The sequence below is a fragment of the Panthera uncia genome, assembly GCF_023721935.1.
Source record: "Panthera uncia isolate 11264 chromosome A1 unlocalized genomic scaffold, Puncia_PCG_1.0 HiC_scaffold_17, whole genome shotgun sequence".
NCBI classification, from domain to species: Eukaryota; Metazoa; Chordata; class Mammalia; order Carnivora; family Felidae; genus Panthera; species Panthera uncia.
In genome coordinates, this window is record NW_026057577.1 from 90,305,997 (window position 1) to 90,330,705 (window position 24,709).

Here is a 24,709-nt window from a genome sequence, read left to right on the forward strand (position 1 = left end):
CATTCATGATATACCATAGACAAGGAGTACAAGGTGGTGTGTTGGTTTTCTGCCTGCTTGTTTGGTTTGATTTCGTTTTTGGAATGATGAGAATATGGCTATTTAGTCAGGGAATACTTCTTCGAGATGGTGGGACTTAAACTTTGGCAGATAGAAGGCATTGTGAACACACAAATTTAAGATCCATATTCAATAGTGAATGAGTAGAAAAGAAGTAAATATGTCTTTTGAATTCTACCCAATTAAACGATAGTAGAACAAAACAGACACTTTTTGATTCTTTAATTCCTTCTATGAGTAGATGCCCCTTCCTGGTGAAATTTAGTCTGTTTCAGCAAATGTGCATAAAAGAGAACTCGATAGTACAATGGGGTAATATTTAGAACCAGAAAGGAGAATTTACCAAAGGCACCGTAAAGGCCAATAAAACTTCATCCTTCTTGTTCTCATTAGACAGCCAACGGTGAATGACCTTGTCCTTCACAATGTCAAGCCCTGTGGTCGCAGGCTGCTTTTTCTGGTTTCAGATCTCTGATTACCCTCCTTTTCCCCTGGAACATTTTTCTAACTACATGGAAATGGTTTTTATGTTGACATTTCAAAGGTCACTCTACAGAATCTAAGGGTAGATTAAACCATTCTTTATGTATCAGTATGTGATTCTCATTTATCCTGTCACCAATTTCAAGACAGAGAATCAGTTGGTTCTCAACGTTTAAAAAGTTCCTGCCGCAATCAGGAGGAAAAATAATTATTCGTTATACAGCTAATAGATTAATAGCAACTTGCAATTATGATTACAGAACAAACTAATGTCATTTTTTCCACCGGTCAAAGCATACCTCCTATATTTTCTCATCTAGGACTAACTTGGTTCAGTTCTGTGAACTTCACTAGGGTAAATCAATTATCACTTACCATTAATAAGCAGAGAGCTATCGGATCCTGGATATGAATAGTTTAGACGACCTGAAGGTAAAAGAAGGCCGTTACTAAATTTATTTTTTTCAGAGATGGTTTAAACGTATTTGTAACAAAGCTGAATTAATAGCTTTAATAGGTAAGGTATTTTTAAAAAGCTTTATTATGGGATAAAACTTTGCTGTGCTAATGAACACAATGAGTCAGAGGACATGTCAATCAGCATGTTCACAAACATCCAAAAAGGGCAAGTTTGAAAGTGGGAAAATAAAATATCCCTCATATTTAACTATTTGCTCTCTAATTTCCAAATTCCCACACAAAGTAATTTCCTTTATAACATTATGTTCTAACACAAACTCATCATGATGGTTTTTTTGCTCCATAAGTGTGAAAGTTTTCAGGTGTGCAGTTTTTTTGTGTGTGTGGTTTTTTAAAAGTACGTAAGTAGCAGGAAGATTTCTCTATATAATTCATAACAAAAGTCCAGGCTTATAACTACATGTACAGACACACTAATAGGTTTAAATTCTCATTTGGGAGGAAATGCACAGAAGGTAAGCAAAACATATCACTGTACTTACATGTGACAGAAAATATCAAAGCCCAGAGCACAATGCCCAGAGCACAATAGGTGCTCAATAAATGCTGGGTTGGTTTACTTCTGATTTCGAGGTGATTCAAAATCTAGTTTTGAACCTACAGTGGACACCCAAGATGTCCATCAAAAGAGAATTTGTGTTGGCACTAAAATTTTTGGAAGCCACAGCATCTTCTAGATTGGTAGCCACAAATAAAGGGAGGGAAACAGCAGTGGGGTGGATCTCTCCATTTATAAGGAATTACATTTCTGTTTTGGAGGAGTTTCTAAATATCTACACCACATAGTACCGTGTACTACTTCTGGGTACACACCATACCCCTAGTTCTACTCTGTAAATTATAAACATTATTAGGGCAACAGTTTTAAGTCTCCATATTCTACACGTTCATCTGCACCCGTCTTCATAAGAATGGTGGAAAACCCTCTACAAGTCTAAAGAACGAATAGGAGAACGTGACTGTTAATTATCTACCATGGTCAGCACTTTGTAAATCGGGGAATAGTGTGAGAATTTAAAACTGACTCCTAATTACAGACATTTCATTAGGAAATAGCACACTAAACTCTAATCCCACAGAATCACAGCAGACTCTCCGAAGGTACGGAAAAGTGGGTAAGCAGAGGTTCTCGCACGCCTTAAGGCTGAGGCAAGCCTTCCAACAGGCCAGGAGGCTCTGTCTAGCTCCAGGAAACACTATGGGAACCAGAGCCAATATGTGGTCCTATCGCTCCACTAGCCATACATTTACAACTCCTCAGAAAGGAACTTTAGGCCTCAACTATCTTTCGATTTCTCAAATTCTGCTTCTTTGAAATAGTCTCCAAAGCAACGACCTCATGCCATGAAAAAAAAGAAAACTGTGCTCTATTGCTAATAGCTTCAGTTAACCCATGTCCAAAACTTGGGAGTCTAATATGAAACAAAACCTGAACTTCATAATTTTCCTATACTTTAAGGCCAAATACAGGGATTATTATTAAGTTGTTAATTATTTCACTTAAATTTCAGTTTGCTCCTAGTTAGACTGAAGCTAGGGATGGAAATAGGAAAGGAGGAGGTAAAAGTTAATTCTGATATTCAATGTCTTCACGGACGTTGGCTCAATTATTTAATGCTAATATACACAGCCAAGTATCCAAGTCGGGCGAATTCCATCTAACCTGCTTTTAACTATAAGCCTGGATTGTATGATCTGTCACAAGCATTTTTTTTTTCTTTTTTTTTTAAAGCAGAGACTGGTGACGCTGGAAAAAGAACATGACCTTAACTGTTAAAAAAGTTAGGAGCGGGTGAGTAGTGTTTCTGAATCAGTTAACTCAAAGTAGCAGCTGATTTTCTGTAATGGAACACACGTATAAATTTTATTGCTGCAAAAACCCTCTAGTAAATAAGAGAACTATGACACCATTTTCATTTGCCATTTCATTTTTTAAGTTGATGTAAGTCAACACAGAAACAAAAGTATTTAACTATATTAATCGAAGTTAAAAGGAAATGTTTTACTTCTAAGAACATATTCTATTTTTTTTTTTTTTTTAATGCTAACCTTCCAGGTGAAACCAGGACTGTTCCATATAAACTAAATGCCTCTTATCTGATGCCAAGAAGGGATAATCAACAATGAGAATCCAAAAAGGACAAATGACCAAACTGGCTGGCCCAGTTTAAACAAACCAAGTTCCACCTTATCAGAAACTCACCTTTTGGGTATCTCTTTTAAGGAGAGAGAGATAAGAAGAATATTTCAACTTGACAGGCACAAAAATGTCCTGAACTCAGTTCTCAGAGTTTGCCTCAACGCGCAGCTTCTGAGGAGATCCTACCCTTTACCGCCAAGTAGGTGACCTTTGACCCCTTTCCTGCTCTTCCGACGACTTCCGAATGCAGTAATTCTACCCTTCAGCGAAGACAATAGGGCACTGAAGAATCAACAGCCAAGTTCATAGTTTAACTCTGAAAGTGATACTTGTTTTTAATTTTCTAACCTGGTCTTGTGATATGAGTCCTGTCAAGCTGGAATCAATTTTGGCCTCCAGGTAACAAATACACCTGTGACATTTTGTTAACCAATCAGTAATGTTTTCTACTTCGATTCAGAAAATATAAGCAATGATATTTTTTTTCAAAAAACTTTTTTTAAAACTTCATAATGCTTCCTTAACCTGACTGCCCTACCCTTCTGTAAATTCTTTCTACAATTAAAATATCTAGAGTCATCCATTGATGACATCCATTATGGATGACACGTATCACTTCCTTTCTGGAAATCTTCCATAAACTCTCATTTTAAGTGCCATGGGACATTCAAGTCTTCCATAAGCCTTTTCATTCTCCTTGTACACCCTTCATTTCTGTGCTAATATTCCCTCTGTTCTACGGATGCCAATTTTTACAGACATTTCTGCGGTTTCTATTCCACAGCTAGATCACTGACAATCCCTTCTTTTGTTTGACAGTACTCTTCCTTTGTTCCCAGGGGAGGGGATTTTTCAAATCTTTTCTTTTTTTTCTCTCTTCAGATTCACCCTTTTCCAGTGCAACCTTCCCCAAAAGGCAACCCCCTTTCTAGATTAACTCGCTAAGTTTTATTTCTAACTATGTTGCAACAGCCAACCTTGTTAGGTAATCATCTAAATTTCTTTTTTTTATCTCTTTATCATAATAGCCCCCTTTAAGAATTAGACTTTTACCTAGGTACCTTGAGTTTCCTGTTTGAGTACCAGGTAAGCATTGAATGAGTTCATTCCACTGAAATTAAAATACCAGCATTTTACAAATGAATAAAGTGAAGTAGAACAAAAATAAATGAGCTATCTGAATATGAATATAATCCAGTGTTTGTGGGTTTTGCTTGGTTGGTTTTTTGATAACTCATCTATCTATAAATATAAGCCAGGTTTTGGCACATTTAGAATTGAATTTCTCAAGGGAGAAGGAGGACACTGGGATTTCAGGCAAAGTGAACCTACTGGATAAAATTCAATCTTGGAAGGCTCTTAGTATTGATTATGTTATGAATATATAGAAATACTGCCTGGCTAGCCATCCTAATCTTAAGGGCGATTATGACAGAAAAATAGTAGTCCCTGGAGACCAGCTGGGGCATTTGGAGCCAGGAGCCCGGCATACATCATGCAGAAGGCAGAGACTATATTTGGTGCTATGACTCAACCTAGCCAAATACAGGCAACTGATACAGTGTGAGACTCTGGGGAACTACACTACCAAATTCTACAGCTCGGAAAAGATATGTACTTCAGCTAGCCAATCTTATGCCAGGCATTTGCAAGTTGCAGAACCAATATTTACCAACCAGAATAAGAACTGCTGGGGGGGGGGGGGGGCAGAAGTACCCAAAAGAACACTATGTACTATTATACTAAGACGAAAACTAAAGTAACCTCGTCAATGAGATGAAAGGAGGGAGGAAGGACTAGAAGGAGATACTCTGATATATTAGAGTATATATATGTATGCATTACTTCCAAATTAGAGAAAAAGTTATTTTCTAAAACATTACCCAGATATTACTGCTACTGATGATTCGGCAGGAAATGATATAATAAATGCTACTATTTCAAACACAGAAATATACAAATATACAAACACCGAAAAATGTCAAATGTTCTATAGTGCTATTAGATTTCATGCCACAACCTTCTTTTTCAGTCATGCCAGCATTGTCGGTGACGTGTGTAGGCTAAGGAATGATAATACGGGATAACTGCAAGGTTGCCCAAAATACAGCCATGCAGTCCTATATAAAGTAACGAGTGATGTAAAAGTCTAAGTTTTTTTGATTGACTCACCCTATTAAAACCTGGATACTCCAAGGAAAAGAGAAGGGTTTTCAGTGGACACCATTAAAATTTTCTAACAGGAAAAGCATAAGTATATAGGCTTAGGCCCATTCCTAAGGCAGAGTAAAGATTTATACACAGTACCAACATACATACATACATAAACATACATATACACTTGTTGTTTCACTGCAGTGTCCCTGCTAATTTTCTTTAGCTCACATTTAAGCTCACATATAAGTCAAAGCTATACTGCCACCAACGAGTTTTTAAAGGAGGTGTTGTTGCTCTACCTGCCTTTCTGCGTCTGCGGTTTTTACCAACACTGCCTGAGACTTGCAGCAAGATGGCGCTGTGGGGACCTAGACAACACAGAGCGAGGCTCAAAGAGATGTACAAAAAATTCAGTTTCTGAATACCAAATTTATACTTAGATGCAGAACACATATCAATAGGAACCATTGTAAAATGTGTTCAATACGTTCTATCACTTAATCGTATAATTATTTTTACTAATGCATTCCACTGACCTTACTCTATCCCCTAACCTATCTGTGATACCACCAGCCTCCAGTAAAGATGTCTCCATGCAAAATCACAAAGGAGGAACTGGCTGGAACTGACATCAGCTGGAGAATCTTGCCCCTCACCCATCCAAAGAGACATTTAAATCACACGTAGACACACTTCACGCTAAGCAAAACCCTTCTCTGAGAAAGAGCTGGCTTTCACTTTAAAAGCCAGGGCTTATTAAAAATTCTTGACTTCTCTTGCCTATCTCCCCAGGTTCATCTTTCCACACTGCCATTTCCCTTCCCACATTAGCTACTCCATTAACTTTTACTTCCGGGTAAACTTTTACTGGCCCATTAACTTTTACTTCCGGGTTCCACCCTCTTGTCTGGAATGCCCTCCTCTCTCTACTCCCAATGTCTCACCACTCAAGCCACCACCCTTCTGCCCAGGTAGCTTCTCATCCTATGGGAAGTCCTCCCTGCCTGCCCAAACCACTGGCTCTCTGGTTCAGACAACCTCATGCACTCCATACAACACCCTTTACACGATATTTGAATTACCTATCTCTAAACTCCCTCTTTCTCTAAGGCAACAAAATCTTTCAGGACAAATTTGGAGGTCTTGCCTCCCAGAGCTTCGAGCAAAGATGCTCCATAAATAGCTGAAGCAAATGAAGCAAAGCCAGCAACTGGTGGTCTCTCTGCCCCGGAACATGCAGTAGAAAGGGTAGAGAGGCAGACCAATTCCCGTCTTGTGAGCTAGGTCGAATTATGTAGCTTTTATGACCCTCGGTAAAACAAGTATTTCCATTTACTTTGCAAGGCTGTTGTTGAGAAATTCATGACACAATTTTTGCAGAATGCTCAGAAAAGTCCCCGGTACAGAAGAGGTGCTCTATTAACATTAAATCTTTTCCCCTCTGAGACCACAAGCCAGAGATAACCAACAATCTTCCACTTATGAAAGAAAGAGGAAGGATTTGTTTTAGCCAAATAAGATCCAAACTGAAAACTTGGAGAAGGGAGTGGCCATCTGGGGGATTTTTCAGCTTCAGAGAGATGAGAGCTTGCTGGTGTTCTTGGTTACAAACGGATGTGATTCTTTGGGGGAGTGAAGAGGGAAAAAAAATCAAACTCCTTACCTTTATAACAGCCAAATTGGCAAAGTAGCAGAAGTGTTTTAGGAAATGAAAACTGAAAATTCAACTGAAAAATGTTCCTTATAAAAAAACCAAGGAGGTCTTCCTTTTGTACCAATGCCTCAAATTTATTTTTCAATTGTGGTAAGAGATTGTAATAGTGGCAAAACAATAACATTTATCTGTAAGACAGTAAAGTCAAGGGGTAAATTTCCATAGATTATAGAAGGTTTCCTATAAAAAAGAAGGATGGCTTTGACTGGAACTCAGGGCAGGTACAAAGTTGCAAGACCTAACAAAAAGCATCTAAGAATTTCAGGCAGAAGGGGATGTCTAGAGAGAAACTAGCAAACAGCTGACCCAATTAAGGAATTCAAAAGATTTCCTACTGCCAGTAAACCAACAACAAGCCGGCAAGCAGGAAGGCTATTTTTATCCCTGCCAGAGGCCTTCTGACTCTGGATGCTACATTTAGAGGACAGAGCAACAAGATAACTTGCCTTAAGAGGATGTTATGATACCAGTGATTAATAGCAATTTTTAAAGCTTAAAAAACTAGGCATAGTTTTTGTCCAAATTTGAATGAACAAAAGCCAGTTTGAAAAACAAAAACAGAAAGATAATATAATGGAAAGAAAAGTGGAAAAACAGACCAACGGGTAGTAAAGTTTTAAGTAATCCAGAAAAAAGTCAAGGCAGTAAATTGAAATTCTCCTATCTTGGCAAAAGTTTGATTAAAAAAGGCATGTGTTACAAGAGACACATTTTAAAAGAACCAGTGAATAAACAAAGAATTAGCGATCTGACCCCAAGGTACAAATGATTTTGAGACACGGCTCTCTGTACTGACATGAACATAAAAGATCAAGACAAACTTATGAAATCTCTAGATGCCAGAAGCCAAGTTGCTTGTAAACGATTGAGAACTTTAGAGAAGAGTGATAAACTGCTCCTGAAACTGATTACTGAAGTCCAACCCCCAAAAAGCAATCGGCAGAGTCATTAACTGGCTTTCTGCATACATACCTATCCTCAACTCTAATCACTTATTTAATATAAAGTCTGATGACTTTATTGAACCTTAATGAAGAATGCACTTGAATTTCACACCTGATGCAATTTCACCTTTTGTGGTTTCTCAGAAGGCCCAGTTTTTATTTTCTCCTATCGATATTTAAGGCACTGAGGCTTCCTCCGCCTTACTAGCCTTCAAAACTAAGTAATAAACAAGCTATTATTCCAAGATATCTGCTAATTATTTGAAGGATAAGATGCATGAGGCCAGGAGTCTTTGCTTTTATTCCCTGATATATCCCAACAGCCTAAAATAGTGCCTGGCACATGGCTGATTCTTGATAGGTATTTGTTGTACGAAAGGCCTCCCACAGCTTTAGATTTTATATCCAAAGTGGTTCACAAAGTGAGTGAAGATGACAGGGGGGCAAGACAGCAGTGTATCTGAATCACTTGGAGGATACGCATGCTTGTCTCATGACAGACCTGGTGAATCAGAATCAGGGAAAATAAGCCACCTTGGAAACGTTCCCTCAGCGATCCTATTTTGACCTCTACCCTCGATAATGTAACCTTCAGTAAGAAACCAGCAGATTTGAGATCGGAATCTTTTACAGTACATTAGGATAAAATGCAGATCTTCAATTCTGACCCAGTGTCCTAAGTAAAAATTAAGAAACGTTAACGCCTATTCTCTGTCTAAAGCATACTAAAAAAAATAAATAAGTAAGAAGAAGAAAAAAAATGTTCAGGCTCTTTTTATGTTTTCCTCTTAAACGCCACATAATAAACACCCGAGCTACTAAACCAGGAACCAGGAGCTCTGTGTTCCTTTCTAGGTACCAGTTAGTTGAGTGATGAGTGACTTTTCCAGAAGCTGTTGTGTCTCTCTGAACTTCAACTTCCTCAACTGTAGAATGGAGATCACAAAACTCACATAAAAGGTTATGGTAAGGATTTAAGTTGCATAAATCCCAGAAGGGGCACGGAGTGAAAGTCAGAGAAACGGTATCAGAAGGACGAGCTCTTCCACTTGGAAGTGGTTGTTAACACCGCTTCCTACACAGGATGTCCAGGTCTATCTCAAAAAAGAAAACCGTAGCCTGGCATCAAATGTGTCCTCTGATCCACTACTACCTGGTGCATAGAGTGTACTCGAATATTTGTGGAACTGGAATATAAGCAGGAGCTCAAACCGTGGGCCTTAAAGAAGGCTGTCTCCCCCTGCTATCGGGGGCTGCCATGCTACCCAACCCCTTGTGGCAGGACTCCCCCGGACCCTAGCATTGCGCCAGACCTAGTCTAAACAGCCCACGCTCCTAGCCCGGCCTCGTAGGGCAAAAAGATGGCTTTAGGCGTCAAAGTCCCAAAGTGCTATTTTGGTGGAGCTAATAATCTAGGGTAAGGCAAGTTCAGCTCCTCGTTCCTCTATGTCTCCATCGTCACCATCTCCTCTATTAAATTCCTCCTTACGCTACACTCTTTTTGGTAACGGGGTACATTCCAATGGCAGTGTAAAGAAGAACAATTAGGGGCACCTGGGTGGCTCAGTCGGTGAAGCGTCCGACTTCAGCTCAGGTCACGATCTCGCGGTCCGTGAGTTCGAGCCCCGCGTCGGGCTCTGGGCTGATGGCTCGGAGCCTGGAGCCTGCTTCCGATTCTGTGTCTCCCTCTCTCTCTGCCCCTCCCCCCATTCATGCTCTGTCCCTCTCTGTCTCAAAAATAAATAAACGTTAAAAAAAAAAAATTAAAAAAAAAATTAAAAAATTAAAAAAATTAAAGAAGAACAATTAAAGAAGTTCTCTAGAGCAGTGTTTCATAACCTTTTGTAATTATTAAGACCTACTTTAATCAAAATATTTCAGGGGTGCCTGGTGGCTCAGTCGGTTAAGCGTCCGACTTCGGCTCAGGTCATGATCGCACAGTTTGTGAGTTCGAGCCCGGCGTCGGGCTCTGCGCTGACAGCTCGGAGCCTGGAGCCTGCTTCGGATTCTGTGTCTCCCCTCTCTCTCTGCCCCTCCCCTGCTCACACACTGTCTCTGTCTCTCTCAAGAATAAACATTAAAAAAAATATTAAAAAAAAAAAAGTTTCGGAGAGCCTCCCCACCACACTAACAAATGAGACCCCAACCCCCGCTCCCATGAATACTACCTGTAAAACAACAACAAACCACCTTAATAATAAAAGGCTACTATGAATTTAGCAACACCTTGAAATGTATTTTAATTACATTACATCAGCATCCACATGCTTCTGAAAGACAATCCTGCATATGTAAATGATGTATCTATCACCTAACTGGAATGCTTAGTCCTAATGGGTTCATAAGGGCCCCATCAAATAATTCTCATGGTTCAAGAGGCCCAAGGTCCACAAATTGAGAACAAAAACATTCCATGACGCCAAGTTTAAACAAAGGCTTCCTAAACATAATATTTTTAGGCCTATCTCAAAAAGAAAAGATGCAGTCTAAACACAAAGCCTACATTCAGCTGACTACATTTATTTGATTCCTGGTATACCCTTTCTACAACTAATCAGTATAAAATACTGCCACGCCCAAACTCACACGAAATCCATTCGCTACTTTTCGTCATGAAGCTACAAAACTCTGCAATTTTGTCACTTAGGAATACCATGTCAGAGAGACTTTGTGGAATTGCTAACAGTAGTTTAAAGGTCATGGTGTTCAATCCTTCCATTCCCAGGTGAGGAAACCAAAATCTAGAAAGAAGTGGTGGACCGAAGGCCTTATAACTGCTAATGGCAGAGCCAGGTTGGAGCACAATCCTAAATGCTTCTCTTTTCACTCCTCACAATTTGGGAAAGTCTGTTAGAAGGTAACAACTACTGATCATGTACAATAAAGAGATGGAGTGGCTAATTTAAATACCCGTATTTAATGAACCATACTAGGCATTTATTATTTGGAATATTAGGGCCAGCAGAAGTTAGATTTTTTTGTTTTAAGTTCTTTATACTTCAATTAATCACGACTGCTCTTCAGAATTGAGATTTGCACTTAGTGTGGGTTTCTTGAGAATGAAAAAAGGGTCCTCTAATTGGTTGATTCCTCCTTCTCTTTCCCAATGTATAGCAACTGGCATCAGCCCAACTGGATTCCAAAGAGATTATGGAACTGCTTTCCCTTCAGAGTTCCACTAACGTTCTTAATTGACTGGTTACCAGGTAATACCCAGAATAAAACAAAGCCTTGCTTTTAGACCAGAGCGCACTGGCGTGGGACTGAATTCAGAATCAGTCAATTAGGCAAAATAATGAAGCCCAGAGGCAGCCTGGCCATCTCAATACCTGATTCAAAGAGTAGTAACTAGTTCAAAATTAGTTAAAAAGTACTCCTTTTGCAAACTTTTAGCGCTGAACAACAACAGACTCTCTCTTGCGAGAGTTTTCTCTCTTTTCCATCTTGTAACTTTAGTAGTGAGGATAGTGGCAACGTGAGTGGGAAAAAATAAGGAGCTGTGGGGTAGAGAAATTCACCGTACCGGGTATATATATATATAGGTGCTAAATGAATCACCTGCATACATTAGTCATGTGGAAATGCCATGCCTATCAAGGAAGAAATAATTTTGTGGCACAACTGCAACTGATCTGTCCTTCCTGTCACTGAACTGAACGCGAAGAGAATCTCGGATATTTTTATGACAGCTCCAAGTTGGCAAATAACATATTCAAGGATTACAGATCACGGGGTCAAGGAAAAGTCTTAAGATCTTTGCAGACTACTCCCTATTGTATTACCCCATTATCAAAAGACTTTTCATTATGTAGCTATTAGTATTCAGGGCTGGTTTACTACCTGTCACGAAATAAGAGAGCAAGTCCCCTCTCCAGAGAATTTTAGAATATAGAAGGGAGACCAAAAGTACTGACACTACCAAAAGGTGCACATATACTATTATTTATTTGGAGGCAGGGCATGGACAAAATGGATCTCTATAAATATTCTCGACTTCCTTCTCCTATTTTTCTAGTGTAGGAAGCTCCCTAATATGTAACGCTGGCAAACTGTTGACAAAGTCGGAAGACTTTACTGCTTAAATATCGTTCTGATTTCATTTCTGAACGAAAAATAATATTATTGCCTGTCCATAAGGTAATACCTATACTTACTAAGCTGTACACAACACTGAAAGGGTAAAACACTGCAGAAAAGCACTTGTTAATGTGCTACCTGACTGCTGCCTTTTTTTCCCAAGTTACTGTTTTCTTGTTATTTCTAAGTGTTAACTGTCACGTGCAGTCGATTCCATCACCAGTCCCTGCTCTGAACGTACATCCAACAAAATTAAGCCACAACAGCCATAAAGTATGTATGTGAGCCTTAACGCAATTGTAAAGGGGGGGGGGGGAAGGTTGCTAAGTTAAAAGCTTCTTTTAAAGAAATGTTTCGGATCTTTAACCTTCTATAAACAGTTCACTCTCACCCCCCCGCCCCCATGCCCCTTTACCCTCACCTCTCACGCAGGTAAAATCAGGAGTTTAACAATGTTTTAAGAGGATCACTGAATTTTCATGGACTCAAAATAAGATTCTTTGCGCTCCATGCTCAGGATTAAGAGGACTGCTTAAGTAATTCTGGACCCACATCATGGATGACATAAGACAAACTCCCCCTTTGTGACAACTGCTTACATGATTTTCAGAACAAATAAAAACAAAAGTCAATATTCTATCACAAATGTGTGGAGGGGACAGGGCATGTTATGTTAATAAACTGGGCAGAGGAGGGTCTGGACACAGCACAAGGAGTGTTTACTATGAACAGAGCGGGTTTCAGTTCAGAGGCTAAAGGTCCAATGCTCTGTTCATACACATCACATTTTGTTCTCCCAGCCATCCCCACCACCCGCCCCCCCCTCCGAAAACAAAATAAATAAACAAAACCAAAAACAAAAGCAATCCCCAATCTGAAAAAGTGAAGCCATGCTGGTCAAAATCCACACCTTTGTAAGCTCTGCCTACACAGTGCTTGAGGAATCCAACAAATCCTGACCGGTAGTAAACCAGAGAGCGGACAGTGGTTCACAATTAAGAATATACCCTGCGTCGGTGATACAAAGGAAATCATGCCCCGCTACTTTGTCCCCTCCTGGCTCACAAAAGAAGTTACCTCAACACAGAAGCCCAGGTCCCATCCTGCGGCACCGCTAAGCCAAGCAAAAGAGAAGGAGTGTTGAGGATGTTCCATTTCAGGGGTCATAAAAGGGAGAGAGCGAAAGGAGAGGAAACCACTCGTTTCATTTCTAAACAGCCACACACACAGTTCACTGCAGTCGAGTTTAAATTGTATTTTTTGCTGTGTACTTAACTCTATTACTCACGAAGCTTCTAGAAGTAAGGCCACGTTCTTCTCTCTGGAGGCCTTAGCCACTCCCCTGCCAGGCTGCTCTGAGTTAACTTGGTATCATCCAAACAGAGCAAGAAGGAACCAGCCGAGTTCAGGAAGGATCCCGCCCGACTTTCAGAGCAGCTGCATGGTGGACTCTGAATCTTCAAGACGGGTAATATTTAAAGATGCCCCCCAATTCACCAGAAGACATCTGACGCCAAGTAACAGTCATTTACTTGGAAGGTGAAATTTGATTAAGAATCACGAGCAAAATTAGCTGGTTTGCACTATCCGTTTCTTCTTTACGGTACTTTGTATCACGCTCTGTTAAATCTCCCTTAAAGGAAAACGTTCATCTTGTCCTTTACAAAAGCGATGGAGGCGTGGGGCGCAGAGTAGTGCATAGTAGTCTTTTCTCACATTGCCACAGGCAAACTGATTCAACTGGGATAAAGGTTAAATACTACAAGAAATGATATCCCCTCACTACCACTTGAAATAAATCATTTTAACATTACAGCAGCGGAACTTCTTTCAGTCAGAGCTCCTTTCGTTTTTATAATTTTATTCACTCCAAAATCCAATTTTATAACAATGATGTTAAATGTAGTCCTATTTTCAACAACTCTCATAAAAAGTTTTTGGAGCTATCTCAAGTATACATAAAGTCACTCTGCAATATATGTTCTAAAACATCTGTATCAGTTTGCAACATCTGTTCCTTAAACTACGGAATTAGATGGCTGCAATTTGGAATATAGGATTATTAAAAGAATTGGGGATCAAAGAAAAATGTAAGGCTTCCTGGCTCTTTTTTATGGTATCTATTTTTAAGTAGCACTAACTTTATCCTCCCCCCTACTGTAAGGAATTTAAATTATCCCAAAGGTCATTCTCTTACAGCGACATAAAAACTTATGCAAAATAAATGAAACAGGCTTTGTGTACTCAACTTTCAACGGAGTTTCATGATTTTCTTCTAGAGAGATCATTATAAATTCTTTTGCTTAGCAACAAAGAAATGAGGCACAGATGGAATCATCACTTGCCTACTCATTTAAGCATTTGTTTCAAACAAATCCACAGCAATGAAAAATGGGGGGGGGGCCCCAGATTTAATGTGTAATAAAGAAAGAAAAACGTATATCAAAAATATTTTAAAACGCAAGGTCACAATACCTTCGGCAGCCAGGAATTAAATACATTGCGTTTTTGGAGTAGATCCAGCTCTCAAAATGAATTCTTATTAAATGAATGCATGAAGCAAGTGTGGCAGTAATGTCTAAGTGTGTAACATACTCCCACTGCTTACCCTACATATGCAATAGATCTCTTGGGCACCACGGGATATGTAAAAAAAAATGGCACTTGAAACAACTTGCACCTCTGAATGCAATCCTTATTGCTTACATTCAAGTCAAGTATTTAAAATGCCTGAAACTCACTGGGTGGATACTTTTAGTCCCTCTTCCACAAATAAAAGCAAGATACATTCTGGAACAATATAAAGACAAGAACATTCCAATTTCACAATATTCTGAGGAAAAAATAGGATGATATCCTGACTCATAATTTAGTTAGTTGATACCTGAAGAACAACTATAATGTTTTGACAATTTACAGATTTGCCTTTATTCTCGCAATAATTTTGCTGTCTCATTTGGCTTTCTAGTGAAATGAAGCAAACTATATACTAAGTTGCTTCCATATACAGGATTTAAAACACTCAGCGACTATTATGAAACTGTGGATTGTTTTACTCCATCTGACATCTGATAATTTTCAAGTACTATTTCTCTCTCTTTATTCCAGTGTGGCCTCCCTCTGCTTCCTCTCCCTAACAGCTACTTTTTGGTTTACATCTATACTCTTTCATTCCCTTCCCAGACAGAAAAGGAAAAAAAAAAAAAGTCTCCTTAATTGTCAGAGGTCTTTCCTACCATACACTGAATATAATACCATTTTGTGAATCTTTTATTTCACTGTGTCCAGCCCATGCTTCAGAAGGCTGAAAACAGATGTGCTCGCATGTGGTTTTAATATATTTCACGCTACTCCATTTCTAAACAGTAAGTACCAATTTCACAGGCAAGAAAAAACACAAATAACAGTAAGATAGAATATTCCCCCAAATGATCAGCTGACCACCTACAACAGTAAAAGATTCTTCTGTCCAGGTGAAGAAAATACTTGATAAGCCTAATAATTCTGTGGCAATGAGCAACCTGCCACTGGGAGATCAAAATTCAAAATCTGTCAATAGCTCACGCTCTTAGCTTACGAGACTGGGTGTGCAGTAAAGAAAATGAAATCGGTCTCTGGGGAAAGGCTTCTATGGACTATTACCGGCATTGGTTATGGAGAATGCAATATATAATTTCGTGGATAAAAATAACATACAGACATGCCAGCTGATCAGAGAAAGGACATGGAGATAAGGTAGAGGCAAGACCCTTTTCCTCCCAAAGAGCTAATCCTCTGTCCATGAAGAAAATGACAGTAGCCTTAATATTCTTGGAGAAACTACTTCAACTGTAATCAAAACTAATATAAATTATGAAATGAAGGCCAGGTACTCCTTTTGCACATTTGTTAAAAATGTTAAAAAAAATTTTAAAAAGATGAAAGGTTTTCAACAAGCCAGTTGGAATCAACAACACGTTCATAAAGATACTCAAAAGCTATATTTGAAGGTTCCTAGGCCTATTAAGCATTTTGTCTGTTGACTGCAAAATTAAGTTTTAAACCACACTACATTAAAGGAGATTTTTTTTTCCCAAAAGGAAAAGCAAAATTTCGTTTTCTAGGTTTTTTTTTTAATTTAGATGAATAATATAGCCATATCAATCCATCCAACTTAAAGGTCTTATATCAACTTTAAACACATTCAACAATCACATTTCTATAAGGAACTGCAAACGAAAGATTAGAAATAAGTGAAGTCATTCATAATATATTTTATGAAATTATTTTTAAGATAAAATAAACCCAAATATAAAATTTGCTTCCATATGGTGGGCTCTTTTTAATTCTCAAATTCTTTTAATTGAATTCTCATACTTTTTTTCTGAGAGGCATATTATTTTCTACTAGTCTCACAGAATCAACGCTCATATTCTGTTTTCTCCATTTCTAAAGTAGCAGAGCAACCGGAGGGGTTCTTTATTTTCAAAATGGATTGGCAGGTTTTATATATTTACTTTAAAAGGACAATATGTTGTTGTGGTTTTTTTTTTTTTTTTAAGATATTCAACTTCTGTTATCACCTTTAAAAAAAAATCTCACAATAGAATCACTGTTAAAATCAAGCACAGCTTTCCTAGTAGCTATCTAAACCAAGGGAGCTTGACAAGAAGTAAAGTATTTCCTCGAGCCAAACTACATTTCGGTGGTAATAGACTACAGCAATATAAAGTTCATCATCTTGGTTTAAAAAAAATCAAGCTGGGGCACCTGGGGGGCTCAGTCGGTTGCGTATCTGACTTCGGCTCAGGTCATGAGTTCGAGCCCCATGTAGGGCTCTGTGTTGTCACTTCAGAGCCTGGAGCTTGCGTCGGATTCTAGGTCTCCCTCTCCCTCTCTGCCCCTCCCCCACTGACGCTCTGTCTCTCTCAAGAAATGAATAAACGTTAAAAGAAATTTTTTTTTAAATACAAAAAATCAAGCATAACTATACTCTGACATTTTGGGACAAAGAACTCATGTATGAATTCTTTACTACTCTTTAAAGGAAAAAAGGGACAAAGTTCACTTAATATACTTAAGTCACTTTGGCACTTAAGCTTAAGTTCGAGCTAAGTTTCTCATTTGATAGGCTTGAAAATAGACTTAACAGATATTTAGTAATAATCTATACCATTTATTGAGTGCTTTCAAGGCTGGGCAGTGTGCTGGATCTCATGGATATATCATAGCATTCAATCCTCCCAACCACCATAAACCATAGCAACAGAATGGCAGTTGAAATCCAGATCCGACCCCAAAACCGATGGCCTTTCCGCTTTGCCGCACTTCCTTTTATAAATCACTATTTTTACAAAACCTTTATGTTTCCAGACCAGGCTGATCAGATTTGATGTTTTCTGTCATCGGACTTAATTTTTCGTTATCCCTACAGAATCAGCTTAAAGAAACTTGATTTGGGTAAAAGTTGGTAGGAAGAAATTGAAAGGGGAATATAGAATAAAAGCAGAACTTTACATGATGATTCAGCACACTAGAAGAAATAGAAATAAACCTGAGAGATATTCTGGCTGTATCTGATAAATAAAAGAAATGCTACTGTTAATCCTATTAGAATAATGTGTGCAAACTCTTATTTCTAACCTAAGTACTAGTTAGGGCTTGCTTCTTAGAAGCATCACGTAATAAACTGCTTACATCTGCTACCGTTTGGAAACTGTGTTTTCTCTGAAATGTGCTTATCATGAATAAATAAATAAAATAAAATATCATGAAATAAAAAGAAACAGGCACTTATCATGAAAAATGAGTTCTGATTATTTATTATCCCTTGTATCAAGTACATAAGAGGCTCTCCCCCGCCCCAAAAAAAGAAAGTTGCTGAAGGAATCAAATACATTAAGAATAAACAAATGTCCTTTACCTTCAGCTACTTTTTCTGTACTTAGCTTTTAATTTGGGGATAATTGCAGATTCACAGCAGGTTGCAAAACATAGTACAGAGAGATCCTATGTACCCTTTATCCGGCATCCTCAAGTGGTGACACCTTACATAAGTAGAGTACAAACCAGGAAACTGCCATTGGTACAATCTACAGACCATATTCACATTTCTCCCTTAGCTTATACTTTTAATTTAAGAGTGTGTAGTTTTTCTGGTGCTAGAAAGGGCCTTAGACTCTCCTCACTCTTCTGATGAGAAAACAGACACGTCAAAGAGGCTGATCCCAAGTCAGAGTGCTAAGAAATGGCAAAAATAAATTCTGAACAAGAGATCATCTTTCCTCAGAAACAGACTGTGTATCTGGGTTAGTCACCCGTCAGAATTATATGGGGAATTCAGTAAAGATCTTCAAAAATATTCTTAATTATGGCAAAGTTATCTCAACAGCTGGATGCACACTTTTTTCACATATTATTTTTCATCTCCCCAGACCTCAAAAAGCTCTCCTGAAAAAAATGTACCATTGTTCGTCTGCTGAAAAAGTACTTAAAAGTTTGACTGCAGCAGTAATATAATCAACCAAACTCAAAGGAAAACCAGGCCGGGCTGGTCACCACTTAAAGCAACAGGCTGTCTTGCCACCTTTAACCCTAGTGCAAAGCTGTGTCTGGCACAAAGTAGGATCATAAACACTGAACAAATGAATGGATGAAGGAGTGAACGAACAGGTAAGTGGGATGACCAAATGTATCCAACGTTCCAAATTTCTTTAAAAAAAACAAGCAAACAAACAAAAAAAAAAACCCAACCCTGCTTTCCAGTAAACTGACATTTATGTGCAGAAAAATATCTTATTTTGTGGGGTAGTTTTCCCAAAATCAGAGCTGGAGGGACCGTTAGAGAATACCCAGTCTGGTAATTCTCAGTCCTGGTTACCGGTGAGCATCACGTGAGACACTGAAAAGTTGACATGCCAAGTCCCATCCCATAGGTGGAATGGAGTCCAGGCATCTATATTTTGTTTTTAAAGCTTACCCATTATAAGTGCCTTACTTTAACAGTGAGGCTAAGCCTCTTACTATAAAGATGAGAAATTAAGGCCTAGGCAAAAGAAAATGTACTATTCAAAATAACAGAGCCAGTCAGCAACAGAATTGAGACCAGAATGCAGAAAGAACACTATTTTTTCCTAACATAATCCATAAAAACTATTTCAATAATAAAACTTCATTTTAACTTGGAAACTACTGGCCGTTTTTAAAAATGTGAAACTAGACCAAAACCTCTATCAGCATTTGGACTCTTACTAGTGTCCAGTCACTATCAAGAGCAGAGACACATAGAGGTTTGAGACACTGAGCACTTTTTGCCTCAGATGTAAAAAAAAAATAAATAAATAAATGAAGTGTATGGTTCGTGTCTCCCATTAAATTAGAACTCTTGCAGCACTCTTAATGGGTACTGGGAAGGGCCCACAGTGGATGCCCACCAAATACGTTTGATTTTTTCACAAGAGAGGTCCATGTACAAAATTGATGGAACTGACTACATACAAAATATGCACCCATAATATTTGCCGTATTGCTCACGAGATTACATAGATAATACAAATGTTTAACTGTTCGCTAAAACCAAATAGTTAGATTTTTAAAATTACCTTTAATGGAATCATTTTCAGCTCTCATAATGTCAATGAGGGAACTCTCCAGGGAGTGCATGTCAAATGTCCTGGGGCGATCCTGCAAACACAAACAGCCACAAACCACTTTTAAAATAGCTTTTACTTATAAAAGGAGACAATAAGCTGCATCCGATGGGACACAGATCAAAAAGGGGCAATTTTACTCCCTCTATGTGTAAGGTACATTATTACTACATTTTATTTTTAACACTTCCAAAACATCAAAAGCACAAAAAGTACCCAGGGTTCAGCAGAGAGTGATTTGATTTCTAGTAATTTCAATTAAAGCTTTACTTTTACTAATAAAGCAAAGGCAACTAAAACCTGTTTCCATATAGTCAACAACATGAAACAAATGCAAAAATAAAATTCATAACCTGTCTGCCACTTAAGATTGCAGTAACGTGGCAAAACTTGACAAACTTGTTTCAGCACTTTAGGTTCCGAGCTGCATTCAATAGAGATTGCTACCGAATAGCCATATGCTTGTAACCCAAAGTTTGGAAATCGTTATCCAATAGTCTTTTGACCACTAAGTGGCAAAGCAGTCTTGATATTGCTGCCATTATTTTAAAGGGAAGACAGGGGGTCAACACTGTTGATCTAAACCCTGGCTTAACCAAATGCATCTCAAGAGTGGGTGAGAAATCTGAAAATACACAACGAACCAACCGCTCTGGCATTCTTCTGGAGGAAAAGTACTAGAGATAACTAAGATTAAGTTTAGCCTGACAAGTGACGAGTAGGAGATGAAAATATTTTAAAATTAAACTTTGAAAGGAAGCAGTAATACAGGTTTCGGAACCACCCGAAGAATAAACAGGTGCACATACAGAGACAACTGCCAAACGTCTTAAAGAAAAGGGGCTGGGGCGCCTGGGTGGCTCAGTCGGTTAAGCGTCCGACTTCAGCTCAGGTCACGATCTCACGGTCCGTGAGTTCGAGCCCCGCGTCGGGCACTGGGCTGATGGCTCAGAGCCTGGAGCCTGCTTCTGATTCTGTGTCTCCCTCTCTCTCTGCCCCTCCCCCGTTCATGCTCTGTCTCTCTCTGTCTCAAAAATAAAAATAAACATTAAAAAAAAAAAATTAAAAAAAAAAAAGAAAAGGGGCTTCCAAAGGAATTTGACAAGCGGGAGTCTATAACCTTCTCTTCAGCTTTATTTTCTCTTACATTACTTTTTAACTCAAAGCTTTGGCTTTTTAAAAAAAGGTTCCCCTGGGGCGCCTGGGTGGCTCAGTCGGTTGGGCATCCGACTTCAACTCAGGTCACGATCTCACAGTCTGTGAGTTCGAGCCCTGCGTCGGGCTCTGGGCTGATGGCTCAGAGCCTGGAGCCTGCTTCCGATTCTGTGTCTCCCTCTCTCTCTGCCTCTCCCCCGTTCATGCTCTGTCTCTCTCTCTGTCTCAAAAATAAAATAATAAAACGTTAAATAAAAAAAAAAATTAAAAAAAAAATAAAAAAGGTTCCCCTGATTTTATCCCCCACCCCTTTCTTTCAATTTGTGGAATCTCACTTTTCCTCTTTCCTAGCAAACTTCTAGAACCCTAAGACTGATAGAGCACGTTCTCCACTGGAGAGCATTTTTTGATCAACTTGGCATTTCTCCTCCGTCCTTCTGTAACACCACCTGTCCTATTTCCCTGAAATAGGGATCACTTCTGACCACACTCCACCATGTAGACATTCAGAATGTTCTCTGAATGAACTGTTTTAGGATACCAATTTCTTTTTTTTTTTTTAATGTTTATTTAGAGAGAAAGATACAGCCCTGACACCAATTTCTTTACCTCTGCAACTTGAGGAGCTCAAGAACAGTTATATTTGAATATAATCCAATATTTAAAACAGAGCATTACAGGTTTTTTGTTGGGTTAGACAGGATGAAGCTGGGGATGGGGAGCAGAAGCCTTAACACGCTGTTCTGCTCTGACCTGGTACAACTCCCTCCAGAATATCTTTCTCACTTTTCTTCCCGGTTCTTTCCTCATCATCTTCACCTTCTCAATATGGTCTACAGAGAAGCAGGAGGACACGTGGCCAGAATTAGATTTCTAAAGAGTAGTGTTCACAAAAAGGGAGACAACTGCTCTGTTTTTTTATCCTTCCTCATCTCAAGCACTGAATCAAATCAAAACTCTTGAATTAAATCAAAACTGCCTATTCTTTTGGAAGCTAGGTGGATTCGAGGCATAACTTGCGAAAGAAGTTAAAACAAAATTCCACTGTCTTATTCTACAGTTGCTGGATTTGTCCCCTGTTCCGAAATCTACGAAGCACACCGATAACTAGGCCATCCACTGTCTCTACTACCTCCGATACAAAACCAGTGTTGGAGGCAAGAATTCTCGGTGTCTGATAACTTGCCTATGTCGTCAGTTTCTCAAGGTCAGGAAGTATGTCTTACATCAAATGTTCCCAATGGGTACAACTCCAAAGGGTGGCGGTGTGCCAAGATATTCAGCGCCTAAGCCCACAGGACTGATGTAGCAGGAACTCCCTAACAGATGATTTTTGTTTCAATATTATGTTTTCTATGTGTGTCATGATATGAAACAGGTTGAGAAGCTTTGCCCTACATTTCTGTATCACTGTGCCTCACCCAGGATCTGAAAGGTAGAAAGCACAAGCGTTTGCTGAAGCAATGAATAAATAAATGCCTTCAAGTAATTTTTAAATATTTAAAATATTTCTTTCCTCCTATTTCCTTAAGGTTTGTTCTTACATTTTCCCTTTCCTGCCTTAGAGTTGTAGGTTTTCTTTTGCCAAAATAACTGTCCTGGGTGGTGGGGTAGAGGATACTCAGCCTGGTGTTTTTTGTTTTTTGTTTTTTTTTTAATGCAACTAAAGCAGTAAGCAACCTTGTGAATTTCCAGAACTTGCATTTTGCCAATCACTGAATAACAAGATCACTGAAGAAAGAGAAGCAGTTTGTTTTGGTTTATGACAGTTGTTTCCATTAAATAAAGAAGCTTCCTGCATCCGACTTCAGCCCAGGTCATGAACTCATGGTTCATGAGTTAGAGCCCCACATCGGGCTCTGTGCTCCAAGTTTGGAGCCTGGAGCCTGCTTTGATTTCTGTGTCTCCCTCTCTCTCCGCCCTCCCCTGCTCAAGCTCTGTCTCTCTCTCAAAAATAAACAAACACTTAAAAAAAGAAAGAAAGAAACTTCCTTTTGGGGCACCTGGGTGGCTTAGTCCGTTAAACATCTGACTTTGGCTCCGGTCATGATCTCGCAGCTTAGGAGTTTGAGCCCCACATTGGGCTCTCTGCTGTCAGTGCGTAGCCTGCTTCAGATCCTCTGTCTCCCTCTCTCTGCCACTCCCCTGCTTGGGCCCCCCTCTCTCTCAAAAATAAATAAACATTTAAAAAAATATTTTAAATATTATTTTAAAAAAACAAAAAATAAGCTTCCTTTTAACCTGTTAAGTTTCTAAATGTGGTACTGAAATTTACCAAAGCCACTTCATTACCTCCTCCCCCAGCATAGTGCCTGAAACATAAAGATTTTTGCTAATACAACCATTGACTTGTAACTGGTGGAACATATTAAAATTAAAATCCTAAATGAAATTTTTAAATTTTCAGTAATGCTTTATGGGATTAAAAACAAACAAACCCTCTATCCTTTTTACATTCATACTAACTTTCATTTCTCACGATTTAATACAAGATTAACAAATAAATGCCAATATACAAACTCTGATCAATTGGTACTGATTCTCAGATGCGATGTGTTGAGAAAGATTTTCAGGCTCTGTGTGGATTCAAGAGGGAATGGTGTCTGGACAGACTGCTGATGATTTAAGTGCAAGGTACAGACCCAATGGCACAAGTACCACATTCTTGCCAACCGCCTAATATGTATTCCTTCCCACAGTCCAGCCTTATTACAATTATTATAAATGACTACATCCGTATAACATTTTATTTCTTATGATGCCTTGGCAATTCAAAGAGTTCAAAAGCCACACATTTTGTCAAGTAAACATTCTGTTCTCAGAGAGGGTCTAAAGTTTATCTTTCTTGATTTACTCCCTCTCACTGGTCTTTTCCATTGATTTTTGACCCTCTAATTAAAATAAAAACAAAATCTAACATTTAGGGGCGCCTGGGTGGCTCAGTCAGTTAAGTGTCCAACTTCAGCTCAGGTCATGATCCCATGGTCGTGGGTTCGAATCCCGCATCAGGCTCTGTGCTGATGGCTCAGAGCCTGGAGCCTGCTTCAGATTCTGTGTATCCCCCTCGCTCTGCCCCTCCCTCACTTGTACTCTCTCTCAAAAATAAATAAAAAGTTAAAATATTAAAAAAAAAAACCTAAAATTTAAGTGAGCCACTAGGAAATAGGTGGAGAAGTAGACACAAATAAATAAACCCAAGGAATAAGAACACAAACGATGTTGGTTTTCCTACGCAATAACCAAAGTGTCAAAATAAGAGGGCTTTGATTTCCCTATTTCATTCTTTGACTTTGCCTTTTTTTGATTGCTAATTGGGCCAAATATCATAATCACTTATCTGTTTTCTAGGATCCATTTCCCAGAAAGTAAACTATAAAATAAAAAACTCGCTAAGTGACAGCTCTCCTAGATTGAATTTGAGCTGATACCCAAAATATGAACATCAGCATAAATCGGTGGAATGAACATTGGACACTAGGAAGCCCCAACTCCTCCACTGGTGGGTCATGTGAGTTTGGGCACTTTCACCTTTCAGACCTCTTTGCTGATCTGAAAAAGGAAAACATTTGATTAGATCTGTAATGACCTCTTCCTAGCTCCAAAATATATTTGTATTCCAGCTTTCTGATGTCCTTAGTTTGTGGTCTCCCAAGATTTAGTTTAATTATATTGATGACTATTGGCAGGAAGCAAAAATGTAATTGGGAATGACTAATGAAAGCTCATCATTTTGTGCCCACGAAAAGGTGAGAGTCAATCACAGGTTAATAAGAAACGAAGCCTTAAAAGTCTTAGCAGGACAGTCGTTACATTTTCTTATGCTATACATAATGGAAAATAAGCTTTTTAAATAAAAAAAAATTTACTTAAA

General features: G+C 38.8%; 1 protein-coding gene across 5 annotated transcripts in view; it reads right to left on the bottom strand.

Annotated features, from left to right (window-relative positions):
• The window catches only part of CPEB4 (cytoplasmic polyadenylation element binding protein 4), a 73,048-nt gene that overhangs the window by 31,213 nt on the left and 17,126 nt on the right, over positions 1 to 24,709 (bottom strand). Inside the window, exons 1-3 of one of the 5 annotated variants that reach the window (XM_049647772.1) lie at positions 21,592 to 22,982; positions 19,636 to 19,717; positions 919 to 969 (exon numbers count right to left, since the gene is read on the bottom strand). In XM_049647772.1, coding sequence (XP_049503729.1) covers positions 919 to 969; positions 19,636 to 19,717; positions 21,592 to 21,651 — 193 coding nt within the window. In that variant the 5' untranslated portion in view covers positions 21,652 to 22,982. Of the gene's footprint in view, positions 1 to 918; positions 970 to 12,476; positions 12,711 to 19,635; positions 19,718 to 21,591; positions 22,983 to 24,709 lie in introns of those variants that run through there. The other 4 variants (XM_049647770.1, XM_049647774.1, XM_049647771.1 and 1 more) reach the window with 4 other exon arrangements.